This window comes from Elephantulus edwardii, unplaced genomic scaffold (genome assembly GCF_000299155.1).
Source record: "Elephantulus edwardii isolate Elephantulus edwardi_28Jun2011 unplaced genomic scaffold, EleEdw1.0 scaffold00056, whole genome shotgun sequence".
Taxonomy (NCBI): Eukaryota; Metazoa; Chordata; class Mammalia; order Macroscelidea; family Macroscelididae; genus Elephantulus; species Elephantulus edwardii.
The window spans coordinates 1,800,413-1,819,340 of record NW_006399806.1 but is presented as its reverse complement, the minus strand read 5'-3'; the positions used below and the strand labels follow the sequence as shown (position 1 = coordinate 1,819,340).

Genomic DNA, 18,928 nt, shown 5'->3' with positions numbered 1-18,928 from the left:
TAACAACAACAAAAACCCACTGGAAAGTCAGCGATGGATTAGTTCCTAATTAACAATACAATCACTTCCTTGTTCAGAAATAGTTGAAAATACTGTCACTTAGTGAGGTATACTTCAATCTTTAAAATTACATCCTTGCTTTGTAGCACTTTAGAGAAGTCTTTTACAGCTAGTCTTTTATTGCCAGTGCAATGTCTTGATGTTTTAACTGCTGCTGTCATATGTGTTGATGGTGGAACATTTCATTCCCAATTTCATTGGCATTTAAATTGTTGACAGTTTCAATCTTTGTTCCATCTATCGTGATGTTGCCTATTGGTCTGTTGTTGTGTAGGACTGAATTTGAACTGACTCATAACAGACCTTCTAGTGCCTTAGCAGAAGCAGTTAATTGTACAGGAGAAGATTGCCCGTCTTTGTCCCACAGGGAAGTTGGTGGGTTCCAAGTCTGCTTTTGGGTTGGCAGTGCAACTCTTTACCACTAAGCCACCTAGGGGTGAGGATTTTTATTTTCTGGATGTTGACTTGGAATCCAAAGGCTGTTTGTTTAGTAAGTGCTAGTCTTCACTCTCTGCATACAAGACTGTGTGTGGTACTGTCGTTAAGGGCCACTGAGTCAACTACGACTCACAGGGATTCTGAAGAATGGATCTGAATCCTGTCTTATGTCTAGTCCTAGTGGAAGAAAGTTTGTATAGAACCACAGTAGTGGCCAGGTATATTGTCTCTTAAGTTTTTATTTTTTTTTTGTTGCTGTTGTAAACTTGTAGATAGTATATAATAATATACAGTAATAATTTTTTGAGTTTATGGCATTGATCATTGAAGCACATTTAGAAGTTAATATCTAGCAGTATTTTCCCTGAAGATGAAGAGATCAGTGATTTTCCTAAATTCCTGTCTATGTTTTTTAGCCAGTCTGTTTGCTGCTTTTTAAGCTCATATATCTGCAATAACTAGCATTCTCTGCCATTGAATTGATTCCACCTTAAAGAGGTTACTTCCAGGTTTCTGGGGTTCTAAATCAAATGCACTGTAGAATGATTAAATAGAAGATCCTGATAGTCATGAATATGTGTCAGTATTGTTAAAAGGTTTATAATTTCTATAGTTTAATAATACACTATTTCAGATCAATTAAAGACAAAATGTGTTTTACTGATATATTTAAAAACTTGAGATTCTTGGTGAAACAATATTCACTTACTGTGTATTTGCAGCAGAAGGCCACAGTGTGGCACTGTTGTTCCTTGGCTGATTATTTTTGAGGCTGGCTGGTTGGTTTCATTGCTGCATCCTTGTTTTGTGGACTAGAAAAAAAAATACCCTCAAAGATAAGTGAAGAAGTACTCTTACCAGATACTTTTTAGTTGTACATAGTTAATTTTATGATTGCTTTCCACTGATTGTGCTAGATTACTTTTTATGCTAATCAGTCTTTATTACCATGCCTATTTAAAATTTTTTTCTTTGATTGCCCTATCATGTTTACTTTAAAAATCAGAGGGCTTCTTGAATGCTATGAAATTATAACTTGAGAAACTACCAAAGAATGATACTATAGGTGGCAACAAGTACAGCTTTTGGAGGATTACTCTCTAAAAAACTCTGCTGACTCTCAAAATATGTAATGCTCTCGTTCAAATCCAAGCTAGCCCTTCCTCTCAGTGCTGTTACTTATAGGCTGTACCAGAATCCATTCAAGAGGAAATGGTTTGATTCATTTGGATCTAGTATTCCTAATATTAAAAAGCTCTAATTTTACTTTTGCTGTTTTGATAAGGTATTATTTAACAAGTCATTGTGTACTGATCATGCATTTTAACTCAATATTATTTACTAAGGTGTTTTAGTGTATTCAAATGTAGAGGAATAATCACCACACTATTAAACACGTTCCCCCCCCAAGGAAAAAAAATCATGAATCCTCTGCCTTAGGGCTCCTGAGATAAACATTTAATAATTCATCTTTGTTGCACATGATGATTTTGTAGCTTTTCTTGTCTACTTATAATAGATGACAGTCTTTTAGTGTTGATTTGAACAGATTAAAAGCAATTGGCATTTATTTGCAATATGATTAGACTAGAGAGAGACTAGAAACATTAGTGGGATCTGGTGAACTTGAAAATGGATTAGGAAATTTGTCTTAACCTCTAAGACTGCAAGAGGAAACCATTTGGAGTTCTTAAGTCAGAGGTAAGGGACTTAACGCTTCTGTGAGAGAACTGACTTACATTTTATATAGTTAGAACTTTTGAACAACTGTGAATGTTGTCAACTCCTGTAAAGGTAAGACCCTTGTGTATCTGCTCATTGTGGTATTTATAGCATGTAACCCTTGTTAATTTTCCTGTCAAATGCCCACTGAGAATGTGATGGCATCAGTGACTGGTGACATCTCTGAGTAGTACAGATGATTACGTTCTCGAATACTGGTGTGAAAGTTGGTAATTTGAACCCAGTCAAGGACACAAAGTATTAAAAGGCATTGAAAGCCCATAGACTCCAGTTCTGACTTCATACATGTAAGAATCAATTCAGCCACAGCTGACAACCACAAAGTCATTAGTGTACTAACATGCATTAGATAATTGAGTTCAACTTTACGTTATAAGCAACCAGTTGCGAATCTCCAATTTTGGAGCTGATATTTTAGAAATGGGAGTTTAGGTTTCAACAGATAATTGTAAAAAAAAACCAACCAAACAAACTAAAAACAAACAAATAACCCCAACTATAGATAATTGTAATTTTTCACAAAATACAGTAAGAGAGGAAGGCTTATAATTTATACCTTAGCCTTTCTGAGAATCAGCTCCCTTAGGTTCTATATGTGTTAACATTTTCCAATTTTGTTTGAGCCAGTTTTTCTCATTTGTAAATGAGGCCTTCAGTGACAATTACAAAAGAAAGCTAAAATTCTTCCACTAAATCTCTGAAGACAGAAGGATGTGGTTGATTAATCTTTGAATCTTCTAAAACATCCATGTATACTGTAATAGACACTGTTGCTGGTGGTGTTTTGTACCATCTAGTCATAAGTGACTCATCACTGACCCTCCTGTGGGTTTTCAGAGGCAGTTAATCACATGAGAGGAGAGATTGCCTATCCTCCTGTGGAGCAGCAGGTGTATTCGAACTGGATGCAGTGCAGCTTTTGCCATTATGCAAACTTAAATTTAAACTAAAATTTTATTTTCTGTTATACTAGCTACATTTTTTCGAGTGTTTCTTACTATATGTGGCTGGTCTTATATAGTTTTCGGCACTGTGGATATAGTACATTAACCTTATCATAGAAAGTTTTGGTAGACAGTGCTGCCCTAGAAAATCTAAAATAGTAACTTGTTTATAGCATGCCCTCAGAAAAATTTGATGCTTTCACTGAGTTTGTCTATATCATGAGAGAAATTCTTCATCTAGTAAGAAAGGCTCTTCTACAAATGCCTGTCACTTCACAGCCAACTGAAAAGTTATTTTTTACTTTAGTGTAGAAATATTGATCTTTGTTAAATAACATGAAGTATTTGTCATAAGTACATCTCTCCTCATTAATTTGGAGTAGGACCTGACTCAAGACTGACCTCGTAAACCACAGGGGAGGAGAACTTTCTCTTTCTCCTGTGGAGCAGCTGATGGGTTTGAACCACCTGCCGTACCACTAGACCACCCGAGCTCCCTCTCTGTCATAAGAGGAATGGTTTGTTTACTTCTCTGTTTTTGAAAGTGAGGAGAAGGGAGAAAAATACAGGGGGTGTGTTGGAGAAAGCCATCAGAGTTCCTCAGCCTACATCGGCACTGGAGAAATTTTTCCCTTCTATTCTTCATAACAGACTTGGCAAATAGTTAGAATTTCTCTAATCTAAATTATTTGAGTTACTGTTACTGTTAGTTGCTGTCAAGTGGGTTTCTAGCAAAACCCAGTGAAACAGAAGGAAGCACTGCTGGGTCCTTTGATGTTTTTACAAGTAGAGAGAATTGAGCCATTGTTGGAGTTACTATGTCATTTCACCTCATTGAAGATCTTCCCCTTTTTCACAGATCCTCTACTTGACCAGGTCAAAGCATGATGTCCTTCACCAGGGACTGATCCATCCTGATCATATGCCCAATATGGGAGATGAAATCTCTCCATCCTTTCTGCCTGTACTTCTTGGAAGGCAGATCTCTCTATTTCTGGCAATCTGGTAGATTAGTATTTTTTCTTCAGCATCAGAGTTTCTGGAAGGAGCGACATTCATATCAAACATTTATACGTAGAGAATTTAGCTCACAAACGTAAAGTTCTTAAATGTAAAAAAGATGATTCTTACAGTTTTTCATAGTTTACGTCACTATAGTTTTAGACGTTTGAAAATAAAACAGAGTTTATGTTTAAAGTTTCTTTAGAATGCTAACCTCTTTAAAGAATACAATTGGGAATTCTCATTAGTTCTCAGCAAAGATAGAGGAGAGTTTGTACTTATTTTGTAACTTGAGTTGACTTTTACAATTTTAAGTTTATGTTCGTTCATATTTATCTACATAAGGATTTTTCAAAGTGATTCAAGAAAATGTTTTATCCTTTCTTAAAGTATTATTTCTATGTAAATGCTGCAATAATTTGACAAAGCAGGGGCTGGAAATAAAACACGTAGTCTAGTAAGTTGTTTAGTCTGTTATCAGGTGCTGCTGAGTTGCCTCCATCTCAGCAGCTTTGTACACAGAATGAAACACTGCCCAGCCCTGTGCCGTCTCATAACCTCCGCTGTGCTCCCATTGCTACAGCTTTGTGTCAGTCTCTGTAGTAACACTTTTATCTTTTCTTCTATTATTGCTGCTTTTGCGTCTTAAAATTGAACCAGTTCTTGAGAACATGACCATGATAGAAGTGAGGAGTACTCTCCTGGGTAAGAATTCTCGTCACAGAGGAGGGATTCTCATGTCTGTGAAGCAAGGCTCACAGTACATAATCTTATACGTAACTAGGTCCTTGTTAGATTCCAGGAGTGTTATCTTTTTGCAGTCAGCCTCAGTTATCTCTAGCACCTGCTACTCGTATCACTCAAATAGAACTTGAAAGTTTAAGGCATCCTCTTGAGGGGAGTAGACATTTTTAATTTGTCTTTAGAATGTTTGGAAATTTTTTGTTTTTTGAACAGGTTATAGAAACTCTAAGGAGGTACTTCCGATAAAAACAAGTAAAACCCATAAAGATAGTTCAAATACCATCCTTGAAGAGAATAGGCATTAAGAGAGGTAGTTTTTATTTAGAAAATTCATGTTAGAAATTATGCTGGAAAACAGTTAATTTGAAGGAAGTTTATATTTTTTTTTCTTTTACAGAAACAGTGATAACTTGGAAGAAAGGATGATTTTCACCTTTTTGTATCACTTTGTTCCCCATTTAACTGTACTGATTAATATTAAATAACTGTCCTGTCTTGGCATTAAATCTTGCTTTTCATGGTATATTACACATAATTTCTAGTTTGATTTGCTGTCATTTTGTGTGGTTTATTATTGACAATACTAAAAAGTAAAATTGACCACTAGCTTTTTTTTATCTTGATAATAAAATGGGTAATTGTATATTTTCTCAATTGGCAGGTCGTGGTTCAATTCCAGAATTCTTTCATATTATGAAAAGAAAATTTACCAACAAAGAATGGGAAACAATCAGAAGTTTTAAAGACGAATGGACTCAGCTGGATATGTTTTATAGGAACTGGGTATCATTTTTCCTAATTTGAGAATAAAAGTTCATAATATCTTTCTAATGTCTTTGAGCAAAAAGTGCTTCAGTTCCCCAATAATTCATTGAATGATTAAAGTAAAAGGGTCATTACTTGTAAACTTCATGATTTTTGTGTATACTGTGTCATAAAAACATGTATTTTCAGAAAATAAATCTTTTTAATGCTCACTTTTATCTGTCACCATTGTAAATACTGTTTTTTCTCTTAAAGAAACTTGTACGCATGCCACCTTACCATGTACTTATGTAGCATTTACTAGATGTCAGATGTTAAGTGTGTAATAACTTAGTTATTACTTAGTTAACTTAATTCTCTCAATGACCCTATGAGTAAAGTACTAATATTATCACCTTCTATACATGAGGAACTAGAGACAGCTTTAAATGATTTGCCCCTGTTGGCTGGTATTCATGCTTCTAAATGTTTAACAAAAATAGTTTATAGTTGTAATAATTGTATGAAAAATCCAGATGAGCTAGAGTCAATTTTAGGAAAAGCTTATCCACTAAGTGCTCTAAGTGAAACCATGTCTCTCTATCATAGGCACTGAAGGAAAGCTTCATAAAAGCCATTGGTGTTGGACTAGGATTTGAATTACAGCGACTTGAATTTGATATATCTCCATTAAACCTGGATATAGGCCAAGTTTATAGAGAAACTCGCTTGTTTCTGGATGGGAAAGAAGAAAAAGAATGGGCATTTGAGGTAAGAAATTTTTCAAAATTGTTATGACCATAAAAATACTCATATTTTTCTTGTGTATGTGCAGTGTATATAAACAAATACAGATACAGGACTTTGGCATCTGCTTCTCAACTGGAAAGTTTGATGCTAGGATCTCTGGTTGGAGTGGCTCTAGTGTGGGTGCAAGGTGATGAGGGAAAAGTAAACAAGTGGCTCAACTACATGTCATTTTTTGTGGGGCAAGATGACAGAGTTCTTGTGTGTCAAGTACATGCTGCAAATTTAGTCACTGAGCTCAAAGTGTCTTGAGAGGAGCCCAGTAAGAAATTCAAGAGAATGGGCATTTTAGTATGTGAAAGCTGTCCAGTAGATAAGGAGAGCGGAAGGAAAGTTGATACATTTGAATTATGACGTTGACAGACACTATTGAATATGTCACAGGCTTCCAGAAGAATGAACAAATCTGTCTTGGGCCAGTTGACTTAGAATAAGCATGGTGAGACTTTGTCTCACATACATTAACAGTGCTATCAAGAGTGATCCAACTCTCGAGAAGAATATCGTGTAGTTGAGCAGGAGCTAAAAAAAGGAAGACTCAGTGAAATGAATTAATACCGTTCCAACATTGGGCTCAAACAGCACAACTGTAAAGATGGTGTCTGGACAGTGTTTGATTTTGTTGTACTGGCTTGACACCTACAAACAAAAACAACAAAGCTGTGAAAGACATTACCTTGCAAATGAATCAGAGTTGAGAAACTGGAAGTGGTCCTCTGAAAATTCCAGATGCAGCTTATGAGAAGCTTTCAGCATTTGAACATTTGAGGTAACACAGCTCTGAGAACTGGATTTCAACATCACTTTTTATTTCTTAGCTTCTTTTTCAGTCTTCTTCTCTGCTTCCTGCTTCTAACACTGGAAAATCCATAGTGAAAGAGGATTGGAGTGAAAGAACATGTAAAACCAAGGGGAAAAGATGTGTTCCAAGATTAAAATAGAACTGTTACAGCTGATAGTGATTGACAGGCTGTCAACTTTACCTAAGTCTTTGTCCAGATACTAGAAAGGGCATATTTAAAAGTAGCGACTGAATACAAGTTCTTTATTGTGTACACTGGTGGTGTAGTAAGTTGTGGGTGTGTCTTAACCAAAAGGCTGCTTAGGTCTGGCTGTTCAAACTCACCAGCCACTTTGAGGGAGAAAGATGAGCAGTCTCCTCCTTGTAAATCTCCTCGCACCTCAGAAATCTAATGGTGTGAGTTGGCATTGATTGAACTGGCAGCCTAGTGTTTCCCACTTAATGTACTAGTCTCAAAAATGAGTAATTTTTAAAATTACATCTGTGCGTACGTTGAAATTTTTTTCTTAAAAACTGTAAACAAACAAAAAACTATAAACAAGCTTAGGTCGAGAGGATGAATCTAACAAAGTGAGTCTGATGGCATGGGTAGCTAGAAACCAAGAACTGATGAGAGAGTGATCTACATAAAGGTAAACCAGCATCCCTGGAGAAAGGAATAATGGAAAGGTCCATGGTGGGGTATTGATGACATTAATCCTGACATTAAAAGAATCAGCCTGTGGGCATGTAACTGAGAAAGAATTAACACCTTTGTTGTATAATTGTGGCAGTCAGGAATGGTCTTTTCTGCCTTTACCTTCGCCTTACCCCATCCATGTTTACACTTGATTTCCCACTATTAGAGCTAGAGACAGTAGAATGAATGGAGGACATGACTATGGTCAGAAGGGAGGAGAAATCAAGGATGCCCTCCTTCCTTAATTGTTCCAGCCTCACATTAGGGGAGAGCTAGAGAGTGAGGAAAAGATGCTCTTCATTGTTGTTGTTAAGAGCCCAAGAGTCTGGCATTGGGGTGAGGGTAAGACTGAGAAAAACTGGATGAAATATGTTTACGGCATTGAAGTCTATGGGGGAGAGAATAGTCTAAAAGTATTATATTTTAGGGCATTATTTTTATCGTAGGAGTATGCAATGAGGGTTGCAGAGTGGATTATATTTGGGGGTAGGGGTTGGGTTTTGGGGGGTTGGGGGGGGATTGTGTACCAATGAGGGAGTTTTTCTTTTGCTTTTCAAGGAGAGGAGCAAAAGGGGGGGGTGGTTTGTGCGGGGAGAAGGGTGCAACAATGAATGAATGGAATCCCAAAATCTCTGTAGATGTTCATTGAAATGAAAAATAAACAACCTAAATTAAAAAAAAAAAAAAGAGCCCAAGAGTCGTAGAGGACTCATAGCAACCCTGTGAACTAAAGACCTGGCTGGACACTTGTATAACGTTCATCATTTCTCCAAGTTCGTAGTTTCCAGAAGCAAGCTATTTCGGAAGTGGATGCCACTCCTGCTTCCAAGCTTGTTTTAACTGGGGAGCTCCACTAAACACTGTCCACCATGGGTAACCATTATTGCATTTGACACATCAGTGTCTTCATTAGACAAGGTATAACTTGGGTCAGACTGAATGGAGCATCTCAATGAAGAGAAAGCTTAGTATTTAAAAGGGACCAGAGGTAGGAGATTTTCTCAGAATTTTATCCAGCACAAGGGGAAAATGGGTTATCAGCTCGTAGTTTTAGGGAAATAGAGGGAATGAAGTTGCTTTCTGTTCCCACCCTATAGAGTCTTACTCTAGGTAAACCAAAAACAAATAGGAAGAGCCTTACATTCCTCCCCTTTTATGTATAAATGAGTGATCTGCATGGGACATCTTGGCAGCATTCTGTTCTTCTCTCCTTTCCCTACTGCACAGATTCTGCCTCCTGAAACATCTGCACATCTTTTCCCATTAGCCACGTTTTGATTTTTTTTTTAAAAAAGATCTGTTTGGAGACAAAGTATAGAAATAAGAATGGAGGCAGGAGAAATCTTTAGTAAGCAGAGCATGTTAAGGCTACCCTGTATGTCAAGGCTCTATAGCCTGTATCAGTTAATGTGTGTAGTCACTAAAAAGTGAACTGCCTCAGACTCATGCATTCTTTTTAGAGTGTTAGCTCTAAGATGTTAAGCTGGGGAAAAAGTCTTTCTGGCAGGCAGCATTAAAATAATCCATGCAAGAACCAGAAACAAGATTGAGGCTACGTATAAAACCAACGTTCTGCCTGAATCAGGGCAGGACTGTATTCTGGTGCCTACTGCGTTAACAGTGTGGAAGGCAAACTGGCATATCTTCATGCAAAACAAAGGACAGTGTCATCGTGGGACCAAGATAAAGTTCTGTACCTCAGTAGAGAAGAATAGGAATGTACGAAACAACTGAGGAAGTTTTTTCAAAACTGAAAAATCTCTTTGGAATCTGACTAACATGCAAGATGAGACTAAAGAAGTGGAGAAGAGAGCCTTAAGAATTAATCAGACCACCAATAAAAAGAACAATTGGGGGAATTAATTGTCTACTTCTCAGAAGCATGGGATGCAATTGAAGATATCATGGGATGTGTCACAGTGCACCTTAGTCTTTAAATTTACAGCAGTGTGACGCAGGAATTGATGCCTTTGAATTGTGCAGTTGCCGAAGAGTGCTCAGTATGTCATGGATTGCCAAAAGAACAAACAAGTCTGTCTGGGAGGAAGTACAAGGCCGGTGCAGTACTTGAGAGGCAAAGACGGTAAAATGGCATCTCAAATACTTTCGGCATTTAGTCAGGAAAGGCCAGTTCTTGAAAATGAACATCATGCTGAAAAGGTCATCATGACTCAAAATGAGAATCAGAGAAGGAGAAGATGACCCTCAACAAGATTGACAGAGTAGTAACTAACAGTAACAGTGGGCTCAAGCATATTGGATATCATAAGAATGCCATAGGCTAAAGCAGGGTTCTTAGGGTCAGTGTGAGTCATGGTTGCATCTGTGGCAGTGAACAGCAACATTGGTGGAAGGTTATTAGTTTATGAAGGATAATAGTGCAGAAAACAAAGCAAAGGACCCAATCATGGGATGAGCATATTTAAGTACATCTGACGATTTCTAAGACATCTGTCTTTCCTCCTTCTCAAGCATATGCTTTCATTCTAGCAGTCATAAGCCTCCAGTGTTCTGTATATTCTTACTAACTTGTGAATCAGTTTTTTTCAGACTTAATTGCTCACTGCTATGTGTTTCTCAAAAATCTGTAGGTACCTCAAATTCTACATACAGCTCAAAATCATAATTTTCATTCAAGTTACTCTCTCATTCTTATACCACTTTTCTTTTAAGGATATCATCATGTAGTCATTGATAATGAAAAGTCTAGACCTTCCTTGCCTTCCCTTGTCACTCATGTCTTACAGCAGGCTGATGTGATACCCTGGCGCTTTACTACTAATGTAGAAAACCTAGTCTTTGCATGTGGCATGTACTGTTGCGTTAGCTTCCTAAACTTGCCCTCTTGTTCCATTGTATTGCCTCAGCCTCTTCTTTTTTAGCCAGCTGTCTCCTGTTTATATATACTCCACATTGTAGCAAATTACCACCTCTTTTTGAATAATGTCAATCCTTTCTTCTTTATATTCATTTATGCTAATTCTTTCATGATTCCTAACCCCTCCTTTTCCCCTTCACTCATTTCAAGTCAACTTGCCTGCCTTCTCTATTTTCTGTAAGACCCTTCTTCTTTTGATAGACTATGTTTTGAAGGTATTTATCTACTTCTTTTACTCTCTGATGTTCCCTTAAGGAGTCATAGCTCTCATAGACCTAAAACACTAGCTTGAAAGATAATCAAGAATCTGTTATTGAAGCAAGTGCAAGGATTTTTATTTACTTAAGTATTTATTTATTGGATTTCACGTCTATAAAAGGGAATGCTTTAGAGAAAAGCATGGAGTCTTATGTCAAGGGTGAAAAATCTCTTTTTTTCATAGGCTTTCAGTTTTTAGAACTAACTTTGGAGAAGTATCACCAGATGCTTTAACTATGCCATAGAAAGTCTTTACTTTGCTTTTCAAAGGGCCTAAATAATAAGAATCATTAAAATTTATGAACTAGAGACATTAAAACTAATGCCATATAATTTCCACTACTTGACCATGATTAAATAGTAAAATTTGAATGTTATAGATGAAACTTTGCTTTAGTTCCTAAGCATTATTCTTTCAGTTGTCTGGTAACTTTGTTTCATTTTAAAAATGCAAAGAAAAAAAAAATTAAAAAAAAAAAATGCAAAGGAGCATATAGTTCTCCTGAAGCAGATTCTTTCCATTTAACGTTGAACCATCTCCTAAAGAGAAATTATACTTGTTTTCTTTGAGTTTAGCAGAGATGATAACCAGATTTTATATTCACAATTTTTTTATACATATAAAAATTTACAGATGAACTAGTTAACTACAAAGGGAGTATGTTTATTTAATTTTTTTTTAAAGTTACACTTGTATATACTGCCTTAGGCAGAAAGGATTCATAGCAGTCTCTTCTTAGAATTTCCAGTTTAGTGGGATGTTGAGTATTTCTAGTTAAGATTTCCCAAATAAAACTTACCCATGAAGGCATAGCATAGTTTGATAATCCTTTTAAAGTTAGCTTCTTTCATTTTGTTATGTTAAATTTGATATTTGTGTGATGCAGATGAAAGCTTTTGTCAATATGTAGAAGCTTTATTTTGAAAACATTGCCATTTGATGTTTGGCTTACAACAGGATCAGTGGTTAAATTTTACTTTTTTAACTGTTAGGCTCAATGAAAACTGGTTATTGTCCACAGGTAATTCTGATAAGTACTTTAAATAAGACTACTAAAATGATAATTCCAGTAGTTTTCCAAAAGTAATTATAATCACATTTTCTTTAGAGTTTTAAGTTCTTATTAATATTTAGTTTTTAAAAACCTACGACTAATTTTGTATTGAAGCATGTCATTAATATTTTGGGCTTGATTTTAGTTCAAAGAAAATTATTGTCCATTTGAGGTGTGGTTGTGAGTGGTAGTCATTGTCAGGATGCAGTTCTTTCAGACATACTCAAAATTGTATAGGAATTAATGATGTGTCTGTCAGTCATACATTATTGTACACATGTATGAAGTATGATTTTTATTTTTATTTTCTATACATGTACTCAAAGAGCTCTGGTGACCTAGTTTGTAGTTTTGAGCATAGCCAACCTGAAGGCTCACCATTCAGATCCATAAATGTGGGAGAAAGATTGACAATCTCTGCCTCTGTGATTTACTACCTCTGAAAACTTATCGGCGGAGGGTCTGCTATAGATCTATTCTGGCTCAACAATACATAGTAACAGCAACAATCCACCAGCAGCTCTGTGGGAGAAGGATGGCCAGTCTCCTGTGCCTTTTTTATAGCCTTGGAAATCCATCGGAGAGTCAGTTCTGAATTGGTTCCCACTCCACAGCAGTGAGTTAAGAGATGTGTATTAAGAGCTATGCCTTATAAACCAATTATTTTTTAATGTATTTTTTTAACCTGTGCATTGAAGTGACTTTATTCTTTTTTCTCTAAAACAACTGAATTTTATTTTTTGCTGCTTTAAATATGGTGTAAATAACAGTATAAAGTATAAAACATCTAAGTAGCCCTTTTTTTTCTATTTAAACTGTTGTTTAGAAAAATACCTTAGAGAAATGGAAAATTTCATATTCTTTAAACTTGACCCAACCAAAGTGGTAGAATCCTGAGAAGGCAGAAAAGCGGAAATAGGAACAAAAAACAGTGAACAAATGAAAATAAAAGCTTGACCTATAAATTTCTATGATGATTTTTCACAGAATATAGTACATTGAATGTTTACAGTGTTAAAATCTAATTTTTTTAATGTATGCATTAAAAACAAGCTTATTAAAAATAAACATCACCCGTTAGCATATCTTTTAATATAAACATTGAGAAACTTGGGCAGATAAAACATGAGCAATGTTTTGTTTATCAAAATAGGTAGGTTTGTTTTTAGAAATACTAATGTCATGTTGTGGTGGCCTAGTAGCAAGAAGCTGTGCTGCAATCCCAAAGGACACCAGCCACTCCACGGGAGAAGGATGGACAGTCTCTTCCGTGTGATTAACTGCCTCTGAAAACTCGTTAGAGGGTCAGTTATGGGTCGGTTCCAACTCTACAGTACAGAACAGCAACAAACAATGTCATGTTGTTGTTTTTGTTGTTATTGTTCTGTGCCATCAAGTCTTCTGTGACTCAAAGAAGCCCTAAACCTGCTCTATTCTGTGCCAATCTTATTGTCTCTGACACACCTACCCGTTACCCAAGTCACTCAGTCAATCCATCTCATCCAGGGTCTTCCTTTCTTGTGCTGTCCCTCCACCATCCCAGGCATGACGTCCCTCACCAAGGACTGTTCTTGCCTTGCAACAACATGTCCAAAGTATGTCAGATGAAGCCCTAGAATCCTTGCCTCCAAGGAGCAGCCTGATCTCTCCCTCTCTGGGATGAACCTGCTTGTTCTCCTAGCAGTCATACTTTTCTCCAGCACCGCAGCTCAAAGGCATCAATTCTTCTATCATCCCTAGTCATTGTCTAGCTTTCTGATGCACACCATATAATTACAAAGACTATGGCCTGGATCAGGTGCACTTTAGTCTCCAGACTGATGTCGTTGTTCTTAAATACTTTGGAGAAGTCTCTGACAGCAGACTGTCCCAGTGAAATTCGTCTTTTAATTTCCTGGCTGCTGGTACCAGAAGTACTAATTTTGGAGCCAAGCAAACGAAAGCTGCTGATAATCTTTTCACCATCTCTCATGATGCTGCCAATCTGCCCAGTGTTTAGAATCTTTCTTTTCTTGATAGTAGGTTCCAGATTAAAGATTAAGGTGTTAACGTTGGCCAAGAATACAGAATATACCTTGGGCTTGCAGAAGAATGAACAGAGCCGTCTTGGAAGAAGTACAGTGGAAATGCTCCGTAGAAGTGTAGTGATGCTCTGTCTTACATATTTTGTATTTATTGTTAACAGGGGCATCAGTCCCTGGAGAAGGATATCATGCTTGGATAAATACAGGATCAACAAAAGAAAAGATCTTCAAAGAGAGAGTGACACAATGTCTTGACAGAGATTGTAAGGAAGAGACAAACTTTGTTGTTGCATGTATCTTGGGCATAGTATCAAGAGAGGCAAATCTCTGGAGAAGGATACCATAGTTGGTATGACAGAGTGTCACAAAAAAAAAAACACAACACCCCAGTAAGATTAAGCTCAAAATAGCAGCAATATAAAGTAAGGAGGGTATATGGCTGGACATTATTGGATTCTCTTGTACTTGGGGTGGTTTGAAATTGAAACTAAACAGTAGCCAATCACAAAAAATGTAAACGATCAGATACTTTATACCTTGGACTATTTCTTAAAGGGGAACGAACTATGAAGGACATGGTAATAAGCAAAATTTGAAATACAGATGGTTAATTGAAGTATTAAAATGGAATTTACTGAATTTGGTGGAATGCTAACTTAAAGACCTATGGTTGAAGTTGACAAGTTGCCCCCGTAAACCTGATGGAGGGTCGCTAAGAGTTGGAACATTGGTTGGTTGGTTGGTTTGGTGACGTTAAGAGAATAAGAGATAGGGAATGCGTTACGTTTAGGATTGAAGAGCCAGGACGTGAGGTGACTTACTCATCAAGAGTTTGATGGAAAGTATTTTATGTGTGTGCATATGTTTGTATGCATCCATGCATTTATAGAGGTTGAGAGTTTATAAAATTGGAAATTTTTTGTTTTTTAAATGGAAATAAGAAACATCTCTAGCCTTCATATTTAGTAATCATTTCTTTTTTTCTCTCTAGGAAAGCAAGATAGATGAACATCATTTTGTTGCAGTAGCACTTAGGAAACCTGATGGATCTAAACATCAAGATGTAAGATTTTAGAATTTTTCTGATTTTCTTTCTAAAAGAGCATGAATTAGTATTGATAGAAACAATAATGTGGATTATATCAGCCTAGAGTTATTTGGTTTTGAATAAGAATGGAAAGATCAGGCTGTGTGCTTAGAATTGGAAAAACATGTTACCTATTTCCTCACATTCAGATACACATAAAGAATAAAACATTGATAATGTTATTATTTCAGTAGAAACTTGAGTCATCTTAACTGTGACTTCCCAGCTTAGATAAAGCTCTATTGAATATAAGTATATGAAGTTGAATGTTGTTAGATAATGAAATCATCATATAGATTTAACACCGCTCTTTTTAAAAAAACTATCTCCTAAATTATTCCTGAAGTAAAAATGTGAAACATGTTAAAGATTATGTATGAGAGGATGGAAGACTCTCAACCAGGTGTATTGACACAGTGACTGCAGCAGTGGGCTTGAGTGTGTCAGAGATAGTGAGGATGGCCCAGGATAGGACAGAGTTTGGACCTTTTGTTCAGAGGGTCGCTATGAGTCATATTCAGCAGTATCAGACATCACTGTGTCATAACACCACATTTAGTTACCTTAGTCACAATATTTCTTCCAATATCAATAACAACTCTTGTTTGTTGTTTGCCGTCGAGTTGAGCACAACTCATAGCTACTGTATGAACAAAAAGACCTAATACCTTTCCATAACTATTGTCATTTCTCCAAGTTCATAGAATTTCCTGAGGCATGTGCTTTAGGAAATGGATTGCACTTCTGCTTCCAAACCTGTTTTACTACTGGGAGCTCCACTAAATACTGTCCACATTGGGAAACCATTCTTGTATTTGAGACACCAATGGGACAAGGTTCAGCATCACAGCAACCCAGGTTACTTCATACTGCACATTGACAAAGAGCTGTGTACAAAGAGGAAGACTATTCCTCCAGATATAACAGCGCTAGTTTCACTTAGCAGTGGTTAAGTGTTACCAAGTCGAATACGACAGAAACTAAGTTTTGCACAAAAGACCTGAACTCTGTTCTATAACTACCAACTTTTCTGTACATTTATAGAGTTTAGAAAATTTGTAGAGTTTGTAGACTCTTAGATGTTTTATTGTTATTCTGTAGAGATGTTTATTTAAGGAATACTAATAATGGAAACTATATAACCTGCCTTTTTTTAGGAAACCACATGGGCTAATATGAATAATAGAAATAGGCATTCATCAATCATACCTACAGAAAAATAGCTCAGGCTACAAACTATACCTCTGATATATTGGTACTATGAATAGATTCAAGTTATTCTTAGAGTGGCATGTTAAAGGTGACCCAAAGATGATCCTTACTACACATCTACACCTTTCCTTGCCTTTTAATGACGCAGACCCAAGTTTATACTCCTGCAGATACATTGTGTTGCTGTGGAACATTCCAGTTTTTTGAAGCATTTAAATATGAAATAATTTCCTTATCATTTTACTAGATAGAGTCTGTTTAGTGAACCCTACTATAGTATTTGCAAGAAGGAGTGGCATCCACTTCTTAAACCACATGCCTCCGGAAACTCTACAAACTTTGATAAATGTCAGCAGTTGTAGAGGGGCTTCAGGCCTTTTGTTCATAGGGTCGCTATGCATATTGCTTGACTTGAAGGCAATCAACAACAAGAGTATAGTTTAAAAGGAATTTTGGTAGCCTCATTGCAAGAAGCCACGCTACAATCCTGAAAAGCACCAGGTTCAAGGCCACTGGCTGCTCCACGGGAGAAGGCGAGGTAGTCTCTTCCCATGTGATTAACTGCCTCTGAAAACCTACCAAAGGGTCAGCTGTGGGTCGGTTCCTACGCTACAGTACACGGTAGTATAGTTTAAAGGGAGCTCTGGTGTCCTTGTGGTAAGAACCTGTAGACATGCAGTTTGAATCCACCAGCTACTCCTTAGGAAGATGTGCATTCTTCTCCTATGTAATTACTTCCTCTGAAAACCCACTGGAGGGTCAGCTGTGGGATGGTTCCACTCGATAGCACACAACAACAACAACAGGTTGTGCAGTTCCAAAGAGAGCTAGGGTGGCTTAGTGGTAAGGACTTGTGCTGTTAATCCAAAGATAAAAGGTTCAAATCCACCAACTGTGACTCATAGCGACTGTATGAACAAAGGAAAAGATAGACAGTCCCCTTCTGTGCCATTTACTGTCTCTGAAAACCCACTGGAGGGTCAGCTGTGAGTTGATTTCATCTTGATGGTACATAACAGTATAGTTACAAGAGGACATTGAAGATTCCAGGCCCAAGTTTATTATTTAACTTGTGAATATGAGGCAAATTGTTTGCTCTTCTTGTCCCTCAGTTTATTAATCCACAGTGTTTAGGTACTAACCCCTACTATAGTGTGTGTATGAGAGTAAATCGTAGCGTGATGTTTAACTGTGCTCCTACAAAGCATTACACAAAGCCCTAATATTTTCTATAATTTAGGAGCTCTGGTGTAGTAGGACATAATGTTTTGAGGTGTTAACCAAAGATTTGGCTGCTCAGATGTGCTGATGCTGATCTGTTCAGATGTGCCGTGGGAGAAGCGTCTTTTGGGAAAATTGATAGCCATCAAAATCCTATGGAGGGGTCACTATGAATCAGACTAGACTCAGTGGTAGTTGGGTTAGTTTATCCAAACGTTATCTATAATAAGTGTAAAGTACAGGCAATCCGTGGTGTTCTCAGTTGTGAATAAGGGTTCTGTCTTAGTATATGAAAGACCTAAATTTAGTGTTGAATAAATAAATTTCTAGAGGACTAGTGCATCTGATGAGTTGAAGGGTTGTATGAGATCTCCCTTCTAGAGTAGTAGTTCTCAGAATTTTACTGTGTAGTCCACCTTTGTCAGAATCACCTACGTGCTGGTTAAAATCATAGCTTTTGTGGTCTCCTTTAGTTCCGATAATCCTGTTAGATCATTATTTCTGGGTGTGGAAAGTCACTTGTCAGATAATCTACAGTTAGACATTTCAGGAACCAGATGCTTTCTCTGATTCTTCATGTTATATTTGCAGCTATGATAAAGAATTGAAGCAGTGTTCTAGAAATTCTGATCAAGTATTGAAGTGTAATTTGGTATTTCTTATTTTTGTAATTATAAAGTCAACCATAAAATTAGTAAGCAGTTTAATAATATTTTACCTATTTTTAGGATTCATCTTCAGATGATGCTAAACCTACCCAAAGGCAGTTTAAGATTCTGACCTTCAATGATTTAATAGCTTCTGCTGTTCCTATGACACCTGAAGATCCTTCATTTTGGGACTGTTTTTGCTTCACAGAAGAAATTTTAGTACGAAATGGTACAAAGTCATGATATGATTCCCTAAGTAACAGAAATGAAAACTGTTTGTAATCTTCTGTATTCACTAAAAAGCAAATACCTGATAATACCACATTTTGTTTTACAAAACAACTGGGAAAAAAAAGAGAACAAAACTTTTCCTGTTAAGAAAGCATATACTTCCAGCTCAAGACTATTTGATAAAACATGTGTTTACCTCCTCTTTATATCCCAAATCACACTGAATTGGCAGAAAAAAGTGACAGTCTCTTAAATACATGCTATTATAGAAAATACTAATGTGCAAAAAGGGAATATTTGGATCCTATCCCTGGATAACTACTCTTAAAACGTTGTATATCCTTTTAGA

General features: G+C 36.7%; 1 protein-coding gene across 1 annotated transcript in view; it reads left to right on the top strand.

Annotated features, from left to right (window-relative positions):
• AASDHPPT (aminoadipate-semialdehyde dehydrogenase-phosphopantetheinyl transferase) overlaps positions 1-18,720 on the top strand; it is a 29,436-nt gene extending 10,716 nt beyond the window's left edge. The window contains exons 3-6 of the mRNA XM_006887290.1: positions 5,593-5,714; positions 6,285-6,446; positions 15,170-15,241; positions 18,427-18,720. Of these exons, the coding sequence (XP_006887352.1) occupies positions 5,593-5,714; positions 6,285-6,446; positions 15,170-15,241; positions 18,427-18,591 (521 nt within the window). The 3' untranslated portion in view covers positions 18,592-18,720. The remainder of the gene's footprint in view (positions 1-5,592; positions 5,715-6,284; positions 6,447-15,169; positions 15,242-18,426) is intronic.
• The last annotated feature ends 208 nt before the right edge of the window (positions 18,721-18,928 follow it).